The sequence below is a fragment of the Halichoeres trimaculatus genome, unplaced genomic scaffold (assembly GCF_033239565.1).
Source record: "Halichoeres trimaculatus isolate MK-OKI-2021-1 unplaced genomic scaffold, fHalTri1.1 fHalTri1_scaffold_2, whole genome shotgun sequence".
Lineage (NCBI taxonomy): Eukaryota > Metazoa > Chordata > Actinopteri > Labriformes > Labridae > Halichoeres > Halichoeres trimaculatus.
This window is the reverse complement of record NW_027437180.1, coordinates 32469149-32480613: the sequence shown is the minus strand read 5'-3', so window position 1 is coordinate 32480613 and position 11465 is coordinate 32469149. Positions and strand designations below refer to the sequence as shown.

The following is an 11465-nucleotide window of genomic DNA, read 5'->3' as shown; positions in this document are numbered from 1 at the left end:
TGATGATGCTGATGCTTTTCTTGCACCATAAACCCCGCCCATTTTTCATTCGTCGACCAATGACAGCTCGAGATTTCGAGCTTCTGTCAGTCTTACTTCCGGGTTGGTGTGTTGTGTTTTCTGCGTTGATCATGGCTGCAGAGGGAGATTTTCTGGCGAGATATCGCGCCGTGTCAAATAAACTGAAAAAGTAAGGATCACCTTGACAGTTTCCTTTATACAGAAAGACGAACATTATTTACATTAAGCATCAATGCCTATAGTTTAGCAGCCATCCATCGGTGAGAGGCTAGGGAAGCTAACTGCTAGCTGTGCCCCACTGCTTTAAATCTGGGTGACAAATGAATTAATTCATGTTTTAGCGACTCTTTGTTAGCATTTTCATTGGCTCTAGGTCGACATAGAGGTGGAAATTTTGTTCGTTATGATAAAAGGGAGTAGTAGATGTGTGTGTGTTGACAGTTAAAGCCAAAGCAACATTAATGCTAATTGAACACACCATGACATCAGACCCAGGTGTTTCGGACTTTTCGCATCATTCAGAAATATAAAACATTGTGTTTCTCCGCAGACGTTTTCTACGAAAGCCAAATGTAGCCGAGGCGAGTGAGCAGTTTGGTAAGTGACGATCATGTGCAGGAAATAACTCAAACGTCAGTCCTCCTTATTGTGCTCCTCCTTTAGCTAAATGCAACATTAGTGCAGATTTTTCACATTCAGTTTTCTGAAACACTGCCAGGATAATTTGTCCTGGATTGGTTGCATTAGGAAAAAAAAACTTACATTATTCAAAAATGATTGGTAGTTTTTGCGACTGGTTCAGTAAAGGAAAAAAGCAATGTCTATATTTTCTGATATATATTTTTTTTTACTTCAATTAAAATCCTATTCCAAAAAACTGCCCTTTCCCCAGCAATACTTGAGCCACCTAATCTGCAGTTTTGTCATGGAATTTAGATAAAAAACCCAGTTTATGTCAAGTTTAAATTGCTATCCTTCTCATTGGTTAGTTCAGGTTATAAATAGTTATAAATAAAGTTACAAGTTATAAATAAAGTTATAAATTGATTACAAGAATTAATGAGTTATTTCTAACGAATTTACCTGTCACACTTAAATAGGACAATTTAAAAAAAAAAAAAAAAAAGGTACTCACCTTTAAGGCCTCTACCCAAAGCAAGTGACATCATTGGGTTAGATATTACTGACACTGATCAAGGGTGAGCTTTGAGGAAATGTGTTTTTAATTCAAAGATAAAAAAATGCTAAGGTGTCAAATTATGCTATTCGTACAGTTTAAAATTCCTTACATATGCTTCGTTATTCCGATTTAAAAAATTTCAAGATATTTCCAGTGAAAATGTATATTTCTGGTAGAATGACCTTTCTGCCTTCACCTTCGTTTCAGGTCAGCTAGCCAAGGAGCTGAGGCAGCAGGACTGTCTACAGTATGCTGCCTTCTGTAATCTAGCAATGGCTCGGTAAGTCGACACCTGTGTCAGTTACTTAAATTCATTGTGGTCCTATTATTTAAATTTGGTTGAGCTAATATCCCTAAATGCATTTTTCATTGGATGTTCAGCAGTCACGTGCAATGTCTATGTTTTCATAAAGTTGTTCCCATATAATGCACTGAAAGTCCCAACTTTACATCATTAAAGAGAGGATAAGAACATTGCTGTTTGATGAGAAAGCTTTCAGTAAATGTTAGATTCTACAAAAACAAAATTTAGAATTCGATAAGATCTTTATCCCAAACCAAATATGAAAAAGTAAACTTGTTCTACACAAAATTGAAACTTTGCATTACAGTTTACTGCAAGGAGCAAAATAATTCCTCAATGATGTCTCACAACATCATCAATATAACATGTCTTAAAACATTCACCTGTTACCCTAAAATCATATTAGATGTATTCCACGAGGGTAATGTTAACCATGATTTGACATCAGGCTCTTGATATCTCGTAAGCAGGGAGATTTCTTATACTTGCTGCTTGGTTTTCAACTCACCAAATACTAGTTTGTTTCTAAAGTGTTACATTTGAGGATTTAGTAACCAGTTAGTCAAATGACTTTAGAAACAGAAAGGTGAGTAAAATATTTTCTTTTTTTAAATTAATTAGAGATAAAGCAGCTCACAGTGACTCTAGTGTTAGTAATTATCTCAGAGGGAGTCAGTATCACTCATGGTAATGATGAGATGTTTACTGTCAGTGTACACCTGTTGTTGTTACACATCCTTCATATCTTGTCTGCAGGTGTGAGCAGACTCTGTTTAACGCTCCTGGAGAGGCGCTGGCGTTAACTGATGCTGCTCGCCTCTTCCTCTCATCAGAGAAGGAGAACAGGGAGCTGCAAGCTCCTGGGTTTGATGAGCACCTTCAGGCTGCACTAAACTGCTACAGCTTTGCTATCAAGGTAAACTGTGAATCTTTGTCAGTGACAGTTTAAGTGTTTAAAACAACAGATGTGCTCTTAAACTGCCTGGAGAATGAAAGAAAAGGTAGTTTGTGTGTTGGCAGTGTAGTTTGTGGTAGACATTAAGGTAATATGGATGTGTCTTACAGGTGTATATCGAGATGAACCAGCCTGTGATGGCAGCCAGCTTGTGCCTGGAACTTGGCAATGCCCTCAAGGTAAGAGTTAAGACACGAACCTGCACCTTTTTTTGATTACTTAGCATGTTGACCTAAACCTCTTTCTGTGGAATCAACAGGAGATGAACAGACCAGGAGAAGCTATTGTTCATTATCAACGGGCTGCAGAGCTACAGACACAGACTCCAATAGAAGCTCTGCTCTCCATGGGAGAAATGGCCACGTGTAAAATTCTCACCCGTGAGTCCCGTCTTCTCATGAAAACTTGTTTCTCCGCACATGTGCATGATCCTCTGCAGCCTCGACTCACCTTTTTTGCTTTCACAGGTGACTACGATGGTGCTCTGTCAGTGTTCACAGAGATGCAGCTGATGTGTCAGGAGAGAGGACTGCAGCTTCCAGGCACCAGCACACCTGTTGGTTAGTCTCTGTGTTCACTCACAGACTCTGTTTGCTTTCTACAATCTGGTGTGTGAATAGAGCCCGAAGAAAGGAAGCCAGAATGTTGTTATCCTCAGAAAAGGCAGTGTCTCATATCTTCCTCAGCATTTAAATGTGGTTGTACTGATTGAATTATATTTTTCTGATAAAGGTGCATTTTTGGACATTGTTGCAAAATGTGAGATCTCCAGGGTGCTACTGCTGATGTTACTTGAGGTAAGCGCTTTTGTTTTTTATTCAAAGACAAGTTATGGCAGGAAAACCCCCTCTGTCTCTAAGTATTCTTGATGAAAAAGAGATTTAAAGCCACCTGAGACACAATTTTATCGGGCTTAATTATGAAGCTGGTCTCACAGTTACTTGGTTTCTGAAGAGGCAAGTAACATACTTGTGTGAAACATTTGACAGGTTAACAGCAGATGGAAGATTTCTTTTGCTATAAAACATTCATGCATGCACGGGGCAAGATCAGCTAATTTTGAATAGAAAATTGTCTTACAAAAGCTATAGACTATAAGACTATAAAATAAATATATATTCTTTTTGTTTGAGACAAAAAGTTCTGCATTTTTCCCTCCTCAAAGTGAATGTTTTATAACTTTGAGTTTCGCACCATTTTATTGATATTTGTGATAAAACAATGTTTCCTGTGCAAAGTATTTTTTTACCACACATACTTAGCAACAACTTCCAATTTTCCACTGCAGAACAACAAAGGTCAGCGTGCCACAAAGCACAGCAGTTGCATTAAAAGAAGGAAACTCCTCCACACCAGCAGTCCTGCAGAAAATATTGCGTTCCAGTTGCCAGGAGTATTGATATTTCAGCTGCACTTTAACGGTCTATTCTCCCTGATTTCCTGCACAGCCTCCACCTCAGAAGTTGTTACCTGAACATGCCCAGACCCTGGAGAGATATGCATGGGAGTCTTTTGACCCTCACAGCCAAGGTGCAGCATCTTAAAGTGAAGCTTTCATAAAAGGAAACTTGAACATGATTCATATTTTTTTACTGCTCATACCGATGAATCTGTTTGAAGTCGTGTTAACTTGGCTCTTGTCCTCTCCTTCAGTGACCTTCCTGCCTGAGAATGTTTTCCTGCTGTTGCAGTCAGTCGTGGTGAGTCTCATCACACACATAGTTGGCAGCTCACAGGATTTCCTGATCCTTCCTGCCTTGTACAGGAAGTGATGGTCCTCATGGCCTTCACATAACATTGATTAAAGACTTGGAGTCCATCCTTCTTTTTAGTAGTTTAAGTTCCCTTATCGCTGTATTAAATGGTGCCAGGGCTCTGTATAGTTTATTCACGATTTGAGATATTCTACATAACAGAAAAGTCAATAAAGCAGCTTGTTTGGGAAGATAAAGCTCAAGTTAGAAGAAAAATAAACATTCACAAGACTCTAAAAAAACGTCAAAGTCATCTGAATCCTCCGTTATGATTTTATGTGCGTGCATTTTATAACAGCAAATCTGTTTTGCAGATGGCGTGTCAGGAGAAAGACACAGAGTCCCTCAAGTCTCTCCAGACTGAGCTATGGTGAGCATTCAAATATGTGAATTTCCATCATGTGTTTGAGATTGGGCAGATTTTTCACCGTGTCTCTATCCCAACTTTCCGTGTTGATTGTGTTTTTGTTTTTCTTCCCCTTCAGGCCCTTGCTGACTGCAGAGCAGAACCATCTTCTCCATCTGGTGGTCCAGGAGCGCATTACACCGTCTGGACAAGGCATTTAGTTCAGTCCAGTTTTTACTGACTTCCTCTGGGAACGATGCTTTATGTAACAGAATGTTCTCGTTTCTGACTGGGTCTGTTGTAAGGCCTGAAGACGTGTTGTTTTCAAAACCTCAGTGTTGTAGTTTGCACTCAGAAAGACAAAAAAGTGCAAAAAGAGAAATGAGTGAGAAGATCTGTGAAACTGTACATCACCTTTAATTAATCTCAGGATGTTAATTTGATCCTAAATGTACACTCTGATGTTTTAATTTAGCTTCTGTTGTCTTTTTCTTTTTAAGTAAACCTGACCAATCCATGTCTATTTATTACTGTACTGTGACTGCTATGGATACGGCAGTTTTAGACACAATGGCTTTGTGATATAGTTTGTTTTATTAATAAATGATATGGCTTAAATTCCAATGTAATTACAAACAAACCTTCTATTGCATAGTTGTGATATTTGGTGATATGTAACACCATGGTCCTCCATCCCTGGTTCACTTAGGCTCACTTGTACAAACAGCTTGTACTTTTCTTATGATAGCAGCCAACTACAGACACAAAATCAAATATGGCTAAAAAAAAAAAAAACACTCAGTACAAAATGTTACAAAAATATCATGGTTACAGTATACAAAGAATAAAAAGGATACACAAGACTTCAGATGTAAAATAATGATACATGATTAAAACTACTTAAACTTAAAATAACGGCTTGTCTTTTCTGATTGTTCAAGTCCTGCAACAGGAGCTGTACTTTCACAGAAACAGCATTTTCTTAATCCTGTGATAACTGTCAGCCACAAACAAAACAAAATATGATCATAACTATTTAACCTGTAGTGAAAGGAGCAAGATGTCTCCTTCCTCGTGGTCAGCTTAGTTCAGACTTTCAAGGGGAAGTTTGACATTTAAGACAAATTTCCTGTTTTCTTTTTTTAGCTAGGTTTTGATAAAAGTTATAAAAGCACTGTAATTTATGTGCTGTAACTTTCAACAGCAAGTTAGCTTATTAAGCCTCACCATTAAAAAGAGACAGGAAACAGGTAAGCTAGCTTAAGCAGGAAACAACATTTACCAAACACACATCATTTTTTCTAAACCAATGAAACATTATGTAAAGACGCTCAGAATCCATCATCTGAGATTTATAAAATGTAAACAATAAAGTGTTGAAATATTGAGGCTTAGAGATCTAACTTAAAGTCTTTGTTGTGTTTGTGTCCAGCAAAGCTAAATGTTGCCCTGTTTCCTGTCTCCATTAAGGTCTAAAAAAGTAAGTTTCTTACAACAAATTATTACTTTACAGTACTCTGTAAAAGTTGGAACAATTGATAATAATTTTATGGTCAAAATGCTTTCAGAGATGACATGATGCACTCTTGATTAAAAACTCATCTGAGGAAAACTATCCAACATGTCATGTAAAGTGATTCTGGGCTATAAACAAAGGCTCCTGTTCGCAATCAAACATCACCCAACATGCTTTCCTAGCTGCAAATGTGGATCAACAATCCTCTGTTAACCAAATTTGAAATAAAAATCCTAATGTTTAACCCCCCACCCCCTCCCCATACAAAGAGGGAACATGATCCCAGCCCTGCCCTCGCTCCTGCGCTCCTCTCACTCGCTTTTCTTCCGCAGCACGAGGTAGGTGATGGCTAGGAGGAAGGTGAGGACAAAAGAGATCCAGGCCAGTACGTAGGAGTGTCCGTATCCTCCCTCTGTGTCTTCAGTGTGAAGCTGAGCCGTGTAGATTGACGCTGCTATCATTATACACAGGCCTGCAGGGGAGAGGGGGGTAAAGATTTCATGATCAGTTAGAGGAGGCAGTTGAAAGATTTGTTTTCTATCATAAGATCAGGCATCTGTATGCACCGGTCTTACTACAATGAATGAAAACACAGCTTCACCCTGCAAATTTAATACGAAGAGGCCTCTTCTTGTTTGTGTTTACATCCTGTAATCTGCACTTTCTATATACATTTACTGGCTGCAGAAGATAATCCATGTCTGAGCTGCTCATTTTTATTTATTTTGAGTGATCATAAGTAATAAAACATGGGGTGCCAGGCTACAAAGTGACTCAACCCTTCAGTTTTAGCTGATATTCAAATGAGTAAAACCACTTATAATATCATATTAATGCTGGTCAACAATTATTCTCTAGGCTCAAATATTTGCAGATTATTTGATCCATAAAAAATATCAGTAAGTTTTACCAGAAATGCAGGAATCATAATAGCCCAAGCCTTTGGAAGATAAATATCAACTGTTTTCTAGATGCACAAGTCAATCTGTAAGTCGTAAATGAGATAGATGCTAAAGTCAGAAAAAAAGTGTTTCCTAGTTGTCCACTTGTTGATACCCTTTGTCAAATGAGTGTGTTGTTCTTGTAGTGTGAATGAATACGTTGTTATTGTTCCGTTTTTGTATCTAAAATGTCTTTTCCTTTTCTCTACAAGCCTCAATAACACAAAAGCTAATAAAAATATTTGACCAAAAAAGTGTTTCCAACATCATCATATCTTCAAATATCCTCAAGCTCCATTTACTTTCAAGACAAGTCAAACACAACTTCAATGCGAAAACCTTACTGAAAACTTCAACAGTATTTTTTTTAAATAGTCAAAAAATGTCAACTCTTAATTTAATTACAAAAACTACCAAGAAATAGTTTTCAGGCCCCTGTTTACATTAACTTTACATGATAGAGAACTGAGCTCTTCTGGTTTTTGTTTTGCTTTACTTACAGTTTGACAAAATAACTTCCATGCTCTAAGAAACTACCAGTGCGTTTGACACTTACACAATTTTTGAATTGAAAAAACATCAAGTAAATAAGAATAAAAGAATTAATGATTGATGATTAATGACAGATAAATCCAAGGTAAATTTTAGGGATAGACCGATTATTGGCCGGCCGATTATCGGGGCCGATATTTGGCATTTTGGGGCATATCGGCATCTGCCTTTTTTAAAATCCGACGGCTGATATGAAACCCATACAAAACTGTGTTGTTTTGGCTCTGATGCTTCTCTGCACAGAATTTCTCCCTGTCCACGCTATGGAAGTCCTAGATAGTCAAAAAAAATCAACTACATTACATGCCTGTAAAAGGCAGCACAAACTCAATTCTGTCCAGTTTTATTGCAGTTACATCAAAAATTTTGAAAACTTTATTTACTGTAGAAAACTTAAGTCATTTACTTTTTTAAGTTTTCATTTAACTTTATAAAATATGCTGCTAAGCTTGTGAGCTTTTTCACAAACATATGCTTTAAGGACTTTGATTGTAGTAAGGTGTTGGAGTTTGTATTGTTCAAAATTTTTTACACCAATATTTTCACTTTGACTGCAAATGAATATGGGCTTCAAATATTGGTTATCGGACTCCTTGCCTACTAATAATCGGTATCGGCCCCAAAAAATCCATATCGGCCTATCTCTAGTAAATTTGTGTTGTTATAGTTATCTTCCTTCATTTCTACCCCTGTCATAAAACTACAAACTGCCTCTCATGTTCCAACCAATGGTTTTGTTAAAGCCTCATCTAATAATATAACAGCTAAAAAAAGTCAGACAATCAAACACTCGTTTACACTTCCACATCTGTGAGTAAAGACAGACAAAAGTTTTCAGAGGATCAAAGATCCTGTCAGCAAAACTCCACTCAACAGGTCAACCAGCTGATTTCGTGTTAGGAGAAACTGGCTGAACTTAAACCTGGGTGGTACCTGGGAGAAAATCACTGACCCCCTGGTTGTGCACCCACGTTCATTGTAACAGTAACCTGCAGACACGCTGTGCATGCTGCCTCCAAAGATGTTGGGTCAAACGTCATGTTAGGGACATAAACAGAGGTCAGACATGCAGACAGAGACACCACTGAAAATCAGACATTTAGGCTCAGTCCCTCCCCATAGAATAATTCTGATACTAGGAAACTGCAGCTGAAAAACCCTGAGGTCTCATGCAGCGTAGAAATGCCAGCTGTTAGTAGAAAGCACATAAATCAGTGTTTCTTGTAGCTGCAGGTCAGGATTCTTGACTGCAGGTTACTTACAGCCGATTAGCTGTAAAACTCCAGTGAAGGTGAACCTCTGGCCTTTGGGCAGGGTGAACAGCTGGGCCACAAACACAAACAGAGCCAGGATGGAGAAAACACAGGCCAGCACCGAGGTCGCCTGAACCGCCTGTAGATAGTCTGCTGCAGTGGGACAAGACAGACACACAATCAGCCATTAACCACTGAGAGAAGTCTTCACAATGGAAGTTTTTTCTCCTTTTTAAGTCTGTGATCAGTTTTGAATATTTTTGTAGCTTTGTAAGAGTTGTCAGACAGATGAAGCCGACATTACAAGCATTACTGTGACAACATTCCCATTCATTCAAACATCCACCATGCTTACCCGCTTGGTAGTCTTTGAGATTGGTGTAATGCCAGGCTGAGCCTTTCAGCTCCCACCTGCCCCACAGGTCAGTGGACACTATGTCAGTCATCCACCAAGCCTGAAGAAAACCCAGAAAACAGATCAACAAGAGGTTGCATGTGAAAGAATGTGCAAATGGGAGCTTCTTAATTTAGAGCATGCCTCAACATATTTTGGCAGAGGGTGTCGGATAAAGATTTTTTAATAATCTGTGTAGAGAAAGTCTGTTTACATGAACACTCTGAGTAGGTGTGGCTTCAAGTGATTATATTACACTGGTTGTGTTTTGGTGGAAACAAAAGAGAAGATCAACTCACATTATCTATGGTAGCCACCAGCAGCAGGATGATGTTGGTAATGTGCAGAACAACGATTCCAGCCAGCACTAACATGATGGCCTTCTGTACTCTGATAACAGGGGAGAGGCGGAAGGATGCACATCATTATTTATTTTCCAGGAACAGACGTATTGTAATCTACGCATGTGCATGAGGAGTCATCCATTCATACACACACACACACACATGAACACACAGCCAGTTATCCAAATGAATACTTTTTCAAAAACAAAGAGAAAACACTTAGACTGAGGGGAAACGTGATACAAGTCCAAACCTGCCCAGCAAGTCCCACAGACGGACACAAAGTTTGAAATAACACTCTATCTGAAATATTCACTTCTCTGCTCACTTTTCACGCGATTTCACATCTTAAAACTCAACAGTTAGAGAGAAAAACAGTACAATCTTTCTTAATTTGAGAGCTGAAATGATTTATCATTCATTCTTAACGTCCAGCAACACATTTCCTTCCTATTTATGATAAAACTTCAAGAGCCTTCAAGCGTTTCCGTCGACAAGAAAGGCGCATTTGTTTGGTCGGTGTTAGGGCATTCCCAAATGGGTGCCGCTCCGTTACACACACAGGCCCTGTACTATGGTCAACAACTTTGAAAAGAGCGCGAGAACACCGCTGTACAACGACGACTAAACACACCTCTTCAATCTTAAAACCATAACCACCCTGTAAACACGGTCCACATCTCAGCTCTTAACCTTCTTTAAACAGAGTAGCGCGTCTTGTAAAAAAAACTCGTTCGCCTTTTTGCGCTTACGCTCACATCCGCACACTTCTAAAAAAGAAGAAAAAAAAAAAGCTCAAGGCTGAACTTTCCCTGATTCCACACAAGAAATTCCACACACAAGCATCTCAATCAAACAATACGTCTTAAATGATTAAACAGCGTGGATAAACTTTACCTGAATGCGCTTTGACGCACGGCCTGGGAGTTATTTGGAAATGTGCAACACGGTAGACCCACCCAACTTTGAATTCACAGCACACACATCACTCTGTTTTCCCTCTCTCTCTATTCCCTCTCTTTCCTCTCACAAAGCCCCACCCAGAAAGTTAACTTTTTTTTTTTATTTTTACCCTCAATGAAACGTCCAGACCAGCCAAAGGGTTTCAGGTTGCATCCTTCAACTCCAAACGGTGCGTAAAGACGAGGGAAAACTTCAATTAACAACAAATAAACTATAAACTGTCTCAACCAACCAGGCTGCGTCAAATGAAGCTCTTTCCATTCCCCAAATTCCTTCACAAGAAACATTTCTCTAATTCATTTTGTCACCCCTGGGTCCCATCCAAACTGGACACAGCGGCTACAGCTGTGTGTGTTTTTCAGTGAACAGGAAATTATGTGGGGACAGCAAATATCTTGCATAGCAGTGCTAATGTGTCATCTTCTTCTGCCCTCAGACACATTTGCTGGTTCATTATGCACAGATAATGACTTCAACAAAGATGGGACATTAAGAGGCAACCCAAACAGCAGTGAAGTGACACCCAGAGCACCGTCATCTTTCAAAAAGCAGTTACACTCAGATGGAAAAACATTTTCAGACATGTAAAGAGGGAAACAAGAACAGGACCTGGTGGTAATGCAGTTTTGATTTGTAGAAGACAGAAATTAAACTCGAGTTAATCAATAAGAAAGCCTCCATTAGATTATTTCTCTCCTTTTCTGACTCTGCTTTCACTGTTCTTTCTTGAGCTCATTGTTTGAAGAGCTGTTATTCAGTCAAAATCCTGCAACGCAACAAAAAAGACAAAGACTTTGATGTGTTCTTCTGGTGTTCAAAAAAAGGAAAAGAAAAGAAAAGAAAATGGTTTAAAACGGAAATGAAAATGTGGGCACACTCTGATTTGTAAAACAGATGTTATTTTGAGCAAACAAGTTTTAAATCTCACACACAACCATGATC

At 38.7% G+C, this 11465-nt stretch overlaps 2 protein-coding genes across 3 annotated transcripts in view; one reads left to right on the top strand and one right to left on the bottom strand.

Moving 5' to 3' along the window:
* Nucleotides 1–60: 60 nt before the first annotated feature.
* On the top strand, nucleotides 61–5440 carry f8a (coagulation factor VIII associated). Its single transcript, XM_074689695.1, has 12 exons — nucleotides 61–190; nucleotides 572–618; nucleotides 1409–1481; nucleotides 2262–2421; nucleotides 2571–2639; nucleotides 2720–2840; nucleotides 2928–3020; nucleotides 3193–3257; nucleotides 3909–3990; nucleotides 4114–4160; nucleotides 4529–4584; nucleotides 4700–5440. Exons 1-12 carry the CDS (start codon nucleotides 132–134, stop codon nucleotides 4779–4781), a joined length of 954 nt encoding a protein of 317 aa, XP_074545796.1. The 5' UTR covers nucleotides 61–131; the 3' UTR covers nucleotides 4782–5440.
* LOC141805028 (epithelial membrane protein 1) overlaps nucleotides 5354–11465 on the bottom strand; it is a 12027-nt gene continuing 5915 nt past the window's right edge. Inside the window, exons 1-5 of one of the 2 annotated variants that reach the window (XM_074689714.1) lie at nucleotides 10458–10575; nucleotides 9516–9606; nucleotides 9178–9277; nucleotides 8832–8975; nucleotides 5354–6548 (exon numbers count right to left, since the gene is read on the bottom strand). In XM_074689714.1, the coding sequence (XP_074545815.1) occupies nucleotides 6388–6548; nucleotides 8832–8975; nucleotides 9178–9277; nucleotides 9516–9590 (480 nt within the window). In that variant the 5' untranslated portion in view covers nucleotides 9591–9606; nucleotides 10458–10575 and the 3' untranslated portion in view covers nucleotides 5354–6387. Of the gene's footprint in view, nucleotides 6549–8831; nucleotides 8976–9177; nucleotides 9278–9515; nucleotides 9607–10457; nucleotides 10576–11465 lie in introns of those variants that run through there. The other variant, XM_074689705.1, reaches the window with a different exon arrangement.

Coding starts and splice junctions, on each gene's coding strand:
- f8a (XM_074689695.1), top strand. CDS start 132: ATGGCTGCAGAGGGAGATTTTCTGGCGAGATATCGCGCCGTGTCAAAT. Junction 619..1,408: donor CGAGGCGAGTGAGCAGTTTG/GTAAGTGACGAT, acceptor CCTTCGTTTCAG/GTCAGCTAGCCAAGGAGCTG. Junction 3,991..4,113: donor TTTTGACCCTCACAGCCAAG/GTGCAGCATCTT, acceptor CCTCTCCTTCAG/TGACCTTCCTGCCTGAGAAT.